At 24.7% G+C, this 7,577-nt stretch overlaps 1 protein-coding gene across 1 annotated transcript; it reads right to left on the bottom strand.

Moving 5' to 3' along the window:
• Window positions 1–16: 16 nt before the first annotated feature.
• Window positions 17–1,822, bottom strand: LOC111688357 (myb/SANT-like DNA-binding domain-containing protein 3). Its single transcript, XM_023450850.2, has 2 exons — window positions 1,591–1,822; window positions 17–1,521 (listed from the first exon to the last, which is right to left on the bottom strand). Exons 1-2 carry the CDS (start codon window positions 1,614–1,616, stop codon window positions 792–794), a joined length of 756 nt encoding a protein of 251 aa, XP_023306618.2. The 5' UTR covers window positions 1,617–1,822; the 3' UTR covers window positions 17–791.
• Window positions 1,823–7,577: the final 5,755 nt, after the last annotated feature.

Genomic DNA, 7,577 nt, shown 5'->3' with positions numbered 1-7,577 from the left:
GCATATATCAACCTTTATAATATTTTTAAGGCGTATATTTTACTATGTAATATTGTTATTTTGGCCAAAGTGGCTTTATATTACTGAATAAATAAATAAATAAATAAAATAAATAAAATTAAATTTTCTATATTGTTTTAAAGAAATTTATAGTTTTCTTAAAGAAAATTTTCAAAATTTGGAAGTATTGCAATCGGGTACTCGAGTAACCATTTCAATATTCGCAAAAAATTCGAATAATTAATATATTTTTGTTAAATAAAGTATTCGTTAAAGAATTCTTAAAAATTTCCAAAAAATTTTCTAAATTTGAACAGTTTTCAAAAACGAGTACTCGAGTAACCATTTAAAATTTTCAATAAATTCATGTCATTTGATAGATTTCTGTTGAAGTTGATGTGGTTACATAGATATTTATAATGGTTACTCGATAACCGCTTCTAAAGTTTCACTAAATCAGTTACTCATTTCAAAATTTGTACTAAATTATGCTAAAAATCAAATTTCTATATTATTTCTAGTAAATAATCATTGATTCCAAAGAACTTTTCAAAATTTTGAAGTTTTTTTAGACGAGTAACCGATATTAATCGTTTTAGAAAATTCAACCGAATAACCGGATTTTTTTTTATTCAAATTCATTTGTTAGATAATTTTTTTAAAACTTTTAATAGATTTTCATAGAAATATTCATAATATAAAAATTTTTAAACCTATAGGTACTTGAGTATAAATTAAAACGATTACTCGATAACCACTTTACATACCTACATAGCTTTGCCTTAGTTCTTCTACCTATTCATGTCACATTTCTCCTTTTCTATTTGCACATTTAATAGCTCCAGCTTTTTCTCACACAATTCCGCCTCCCACTTCAAACGTTTCTCATGCAATTTCCTTTCCCAGACGTGACGTTGTGTCGCTCGAATTTCTTCATTTTTAAAGAATTTCAATTTCGCCTTAGCCGCTCTTAAGGTGATCTTTTCATAATTTTGTATTTTACGCTTCTTGGTTTTAGTTAATCTTAAGGATTTTTTGGATTTCTTTGTTGGTGGCTTCCAATTTTCATGTGTTAGTATTTGTACATCTGGTGTAATGTTTAAAACTTCAGCTTCCATATCTCCTTCCGTCCAGGCTTCTTCTTTTTTTATATTTTCCCCCGTGATCTCCTCAAAACTATTGTCTACGGTTGCTGTTGCTTCTGCTAATACACCTATCAAACGTTGTATTGTTGTGCTACGTAATTGGGAACAACTGCAAGATGATGTTTCCATATCTTCGTAGTTTTGTGTGGCCATTAACAATTTGGCTTTCTTTTTCATGTTTTCATACTTTTCCCTTAACATTTTCGCTGTCCTAAACGTACCTGTATGTGTACAGAATGTATTTTGTATCTGTTCCCATGTCGCATGTTTTTCTTTCGATGTTTTACCATCGATTTTCTTCGATTCCACTATATCTTTATATTGTTCCACCAAAGAGATGAGAATGTCTTCTTCTTGTAGGGAAAAGTTTTGACAACTGTTGGGGAAAAAATATCATGGATAATAGGCATAACTTTTACAATAATAACAACATATGTTTACTTACCGCGTACGTTTCTCTTTCTGTTTCATAGTGTTTTGAAGTGATTTAAAATAACGGTATTTCAACAATAAATATTTGTTTAATTATTTTTATACTTAACCAAACATTAAAGCTAATCTCATTAGAAATAGTTAACTTTTATTAGAAGAAAACTTATTTTAAATATTTTTTTCCTAAATTTGTAGCAAAAATTCTTAAAACAATCTTTGGTTAGCGTTAACCAAAATTTTTTTTTAAACATAGCGGGTTGCCAGATGGATGCTTTTTGAAAAAACGCTTAATTCCTTAAATATAAGATATTTTATAGAAATTTTATTAAAATAATAAATATTTTTAAAATTTCTTTAAAAATATTATAATTTTTAATAAAATATAAGTATTTAACAAGTAACCTTTTAAATTTGACTTGAAATTTTGTAAAATTTCACACATTCGTTTGTAAAATCGTTAAAATTTTAAAAAACACTAAAAGAAAGTTCTTAAATTACAAGAAATCATAACAAAATATTATGTTAAGACATATTTCTTAAGTAATAACCGATTAACCACTACAATTTAAACCGTTATCCACTAAAAAAAACTCCACGTTCCCACGACAATTGGATCTCCGCTTCGGAACGACTCAATTCTCAATCGGCCAAAGATTGTCAACTCAGACCTGGTCCACACTATGAAACTGTTGTTGAGAAACTTTGCATTGATTTGTTGTTGTACGAATGAGAGCAATAACATAACAAAACAAGTTTCCAAGAACGGGAAACTTCGTACCGCGAGAGAGATGAATGATATTCTTTCTCTTTCTCTCTACGCAAAATCAAAAGTTTCCTAGTGTGGACCGGCACTCAGCAACAGCTGTATCAACCGGAAGTTTTTTCCCCAGGGAAGAACATCCAGTTACAGCCAATCTCTTACAACAACAAAAACTCCATCTAGTTTGATTTTTTTTTTTTTAGTTTTACTTGAAATTTTGAAAAATTTCTTTAAATAAGTGCTAATAATAAAAAGAAAGACAAAATTCACTGAAATAAACTATAATTTACCTGTTTTTTTAATTAAATTCAAATTAATATTGTTTGCTGGGTTAGTATTATTCTGATCTCAGCTGTAGAGATTAGTATTGTTTCTCTTTATATGGTGTTTGGTTCCGGTTGGTTATTCAAATCTGGTTTAATACTAATTTGGTTTTAAGTTTTTTTCTTATGAATATTCTATTTATAAAAATATGTTTATAATTTTTAGAAAATGTGTAGTAAAAACAGGATATAGATAAAAAACAACATACTTGTATGTACAGATGTATAAACAAATGCGTAATTATATATCGTTAGTGTTGCCAGATTAGTAAGATTTTTCCCTTAAAATAAGGGAACTCAAAATTCTATCAGAGGCTATAACTATAATTTTTAACAAATATATTTCGAGATAATTTTATTTAATCTTCAAATTTAACAATTAAATCAAAATTTAGGGTGTTTTGGAAATAATTTTCTATTTTAAAAGGGAAGGGCAGAGATGGCAACGCAGTAATTTAAAATTTAACAATTTATTAAAAAAAATTAACAATTAAAACAAAATTTAGGGAATTTTGGAAATATTTTTAAATATTAAAGGGAAAGGGCAGAGATGGCAACATAGTAACATAACTAGTACAAAAACAAATTCAATGAGGTGTATATATGTATGTACATATGTGTGTATATAAGTGTCAATGACAGTGTCAAACAAAAGTTTTTTTTTTAAATTTTAAAGAATCTACAATTCTGTCATAGAATTCCATTCCGATCGAAAATGGAATTAACTTTCATAATTTTCTCCTTCAATAAAGGAAAATTACATCTTTTTCGGAATGAAATCATTGCACGTTATTAACGTGAAATTGACAATAGTTTAAAGTTATTATTTTTTAAGTTTTTAACTATTTATTCGATCCAATAGGATGTGACAGGCCTGATTAATATGTTTTAATTACAAAGTTTAAAGAGATACATAGATCTGTATTTTTAACCCTAAAATGGCAATAAAATTTAAATTTTATTCACTTTGCTGCAACATTTTTCACTATTGTTGTTAAAACATTAAGGATTTTCTTAAGTTAAAGAATTTGCAATAAAAATTATATTAATTTTAAGGATTTTTTTAAAGAATTTCATTTAAACAAAAAAACAAACACACACAATCCCTGAATAGGGCAACACCAACCTTTCTCTACACGCTCACTCTCTGTGTGTGTGTAATTTGTGCAGAGCAAAGCTAGCATTGCACTAATTACGCCGCAGCGAAGCTAGCCGCCGGTGGCAGAGTACGCGACAGCGTTTGGTAAAAAACGAAGGCGTTGTTTTAGCTGGCAACCAGATAAATGTCTCATTCAAGTTGAAATTGTTGAATTGTTAACACATGTTAATAAAAATATAAAAAGAAGAAAAGTTGGATTTGTAATCATTTTTAAAGTATATATAAAAAGTCAAAAACAAAAGCAAGATATATATATGTTATATATATATAATATACCCTAAGTAATAATTGTACTACTACTATATAAGAAGAAGACCATTACTTTTTTTATTAGTATTTAAACAAACAATTTTTTGAACAACTAAATTGATTGAGTTTGCTTTGCTATATACATATAGAAAGAAAAAGAATTATATAATTCTTTTCTTGCTTTTTTTTTAGTAAGCAAAAACAACAACTACGGCCTTTAATAGTAAATTTCTATAAAAAAGGAAAGAAAAAATTTTAAATCAAATTATTTGCTTGAAAAACAGTAAAGAAAAATTTGATTTTTTTTCTTTCTTTCAAAAGAAAATGTATGCATGGATGATTGTTTGTATGTATGTATAGGGCACAATTAACAGCCCAAAAGAAGAAAAAAAAATATGTACAATTTTTAATGGCTTGGCAACACATGCGACAGAAAGAGCTAGCAAATAGTACCTTTATTGACTTTGTTGTTTTTTTTCCTTTGGTATTTTGTTTTTTTGTTAAAAGTACAAAGGCATGGCAGCAAGACATACTTCATGATGAACAGCAAAGAGAAAACGTAAAAACAATTACGCGTTGGGATTTTCTTGAGTTTTTTTGCTAAGCAAATAGAAAATTTAATAATTTTCTATAAAATTTACCAGAATTTATGTTAAAACTTTAAAATTTTGTTTAAAAAGCTAAGGCTTTTTTTCAAAACAAAGAAAACCCATTGTATTTTTTTGTCTGTATTAAAAGAAGAGAGTGTTATTTGATAGACAAAAAGAGAAGTTAGCAGAGAGAGAAAGAGACCAGGGGATTATGTTAAATTTTGGAAAAAAAAGTGTTTTTTTATAATAATTAATGTATGCAAAACCTGAAAAAAAGTGTAATTACGTGTTTTTCTCAAGGTAATTTATTAACCAAAACAATTTTTTTTTTAATTTCAAGAAAAAAATGGCAATTTTTCTCTACATAACTAATACCCCTCCCCATATTGCTGTTTAAATCAAAAACAAATACACACATCTCTATAAACATACATAAATACGTCATTGTTTTTGTATGTATGTATAACTTGTCAAGCAAAAGTGTAGAGAAATGAAAAAAAAAAAAAATCGAAAAAAATCTGTTATTGATTTTCTATTGTTGTTATTGTTGCTCTGCTAGCGTCTCTTTAAAACCTTAACATGCATAACAAAAATACACCAACAAACAAATCTAAAGAAAACAAATTAATGGCCGCTGTTTTGTTATTTATAAAAACCAAGTAATAAGTAAGTTGTTATTGTTGTTGTTAGCCATACTGTATTATAATGACGTAAACCTCACACTCTCTTCTTGACTGCTGTGAATTTGTCTAATGTTTTGCTACTAGTATCTATACATTGAAACTTTTTTGTTAATTAAAAAACAAATATTTAAAAAAAAATTAATTAATGCTTGTAATGGTAACAACAAAAAACGCGTTTAAAAAATTGTGTTTAAAAAAAAATGTAAAATAAAAATTGCAAAATTAACTCCAAAAAAAAGAAGTAAAACTAAAACCATACACAGTAAGCAGTGCAGCAGCAGTTAGCGGCAGAGCAGCTTAGCTGCTGCTTTAACCTTTTTTTAATATTAAAAACTAGTTTCTCTTTTTTTTCTTTTAAACTAAACTAAAAATCCATTGAAATTAAAGTGTTTTTAAGTGTTTTCATATATTTTAATAAGTTTTAAAGTGTTTTTTTATAAATTTTAAGTTTTTATAATATTGTTTTATAATTTTTCTTTATATTTTACTAAAAAACTCTTATTACAGCTTAATTTTCCTTTCCCCTTCTTTTTCTAACATATAGCTAAACATGTAAATGTGGTTTGTGGCTTAGCTTAGAGCACCACCCTGCCAGAAAATTAATGTTCATGTATTCTATTGTAAACAAAAACAATCATGTTTGTGCTTTTTCTTTTAGCAGCCTTTTTAACTATTTTTTAGGCGTTTTTTCTCTGTTAAACGTTCAATTGACACACTGTTAAAGTGTAAATAAGTTACAGTCAAGGGTGTAAAATATAAGGAAAGTTGTTTTTATTAAAAAAAATAATGAAAATTTAAAAGAAATGATTAAATTTAAATGAAAATATTCTAAATTGCGAAATATTAAGTCTTTTCACGAAATTTTTGAAATTTGTGTTGAAATATAAAACCAGTGTTAATTTGTAAACATTTTAAAAGAAGAAATATTGTAAAATTAAATCTTAAATTGGAAAATGTTGAATTTTTGGTTAATGCAAAAAATAGTAAAACTTTAAATTTTATGGAATATCGTAAAATTTTCAATATTTTGAAATATCGTAAAATGTTGAATATTTTAAAAAATCGTGAAATTTTCAATATTATGAAATGTCGCAAAATTTTCAATATTTTGAAATCTATTAAATTTTTCAATATTTTAAAATATCTTAAAATTTTCAATATTTTGAAATATCGTAAAATTTTCAATATTTTGAAATATCGTAAAATTTTCAATATTTTGAAATATCGTAAAATTTTCAATATTTTGAAATATCGTAAAATTTTTTATATTTAAAAATATCGTAAAATTTTAAAATATTTTGAAATCTCGCAAAATTTTTAATATTTTGAAATCTCGTAAAATGTTCAATATTTTCAAATCTCGTAAAATGTTTAATATTTTAAAATATCATAATATTTTCAATATTTTGAAATATCGTAAAATTTTCTATATTTAAAAATATCGTAAAGTTTTAAAATATTTTGAATAATCGTAAAATTTTCAATATTTTGAAATATCGTAAAATGTTCAATATTTTGAAATCTCGTAAAAATGTCTAATATTTTAAAATATGGTAAAATTTTCAATATTTTGAAATATCGTAAAATTTTCTATATTTAAAAATATCGTAAAATTTTCAATATTTTGAAATCTTGTAAAATTTTCAATATTTTGAAATCATGTAAAATTTTCAATATTTTTAAATATCGTAAAATGTTCAATATTTTGAAATCTCGTAAAATTTTTAATATTTTAAATTATCGTAAAACTTTTAATATTTTAAAATATCGTAAAATTTTTAATATTTTGAAATATCGTAAAATTTTCAATATTTTTAAAATACCTTAAAGTTTTAAAATATTTTGAAATCTCATAAAATTTTCAATATTTTAAAATACCGTAAAATTTTTAATATTTTGAAATATCGTAAAATTATCAATAGTTTGAAATATCGTAAAATTTTCTATATTTAAAAATATAAAACTATTAAAATATTTTGAAATCTCGTAGAATTTTTAATATTTTGAAATCTCGTAAAATTTTTAATATTTTGAAATATCGTAAAATGTTCAATATTTTAAAATATCGTATAATTTTGAAGATTTTGTAATATCGTAAAATTTTTAATAAGTTTGAAATATCGTAAAAGTTTCAATAGTTTGAAATATCGTAAAATTTTCTATATTTAAAAATATCGTAAAGTTTTAAAATATTTTGAAATCTCGTAAAATTTTCAATATTTGGAAATGTCGTAAA

The sequence above is a fragment of the Lucilia cuprina genome, chromosome 3, assembly GCF_022045245.1.
Source record: "Lucilia cuprina isolate Lc7/37 chromosome 3, ASM2204524v1, whole genome shotgun sequence".
Taxonomy (NCBI): Eukaryota; Metazoa; Arthropoda; class Insecta; order Diptera; family Calliphoridae; genus Lucilia; species Lucilia cuprina.
This window is presented reverse-complemented; position numbering and strand designations above follow the sequence as displayed.

Coding starts and splice junctions, on each gene's coding strand:
- LOC111688357 (XM_023450850.2), bottom strand. CDS start 1,616: ATGAAACAGAAAGAGAAACGTACGCG. Junction 1,522..1,590: donor CAGAAAGAGAAACGTACGCG/GTAAGTAAACAT, acceptor TTTCCCCAACAG/TTGTCAAAACTTTTCCCTAC.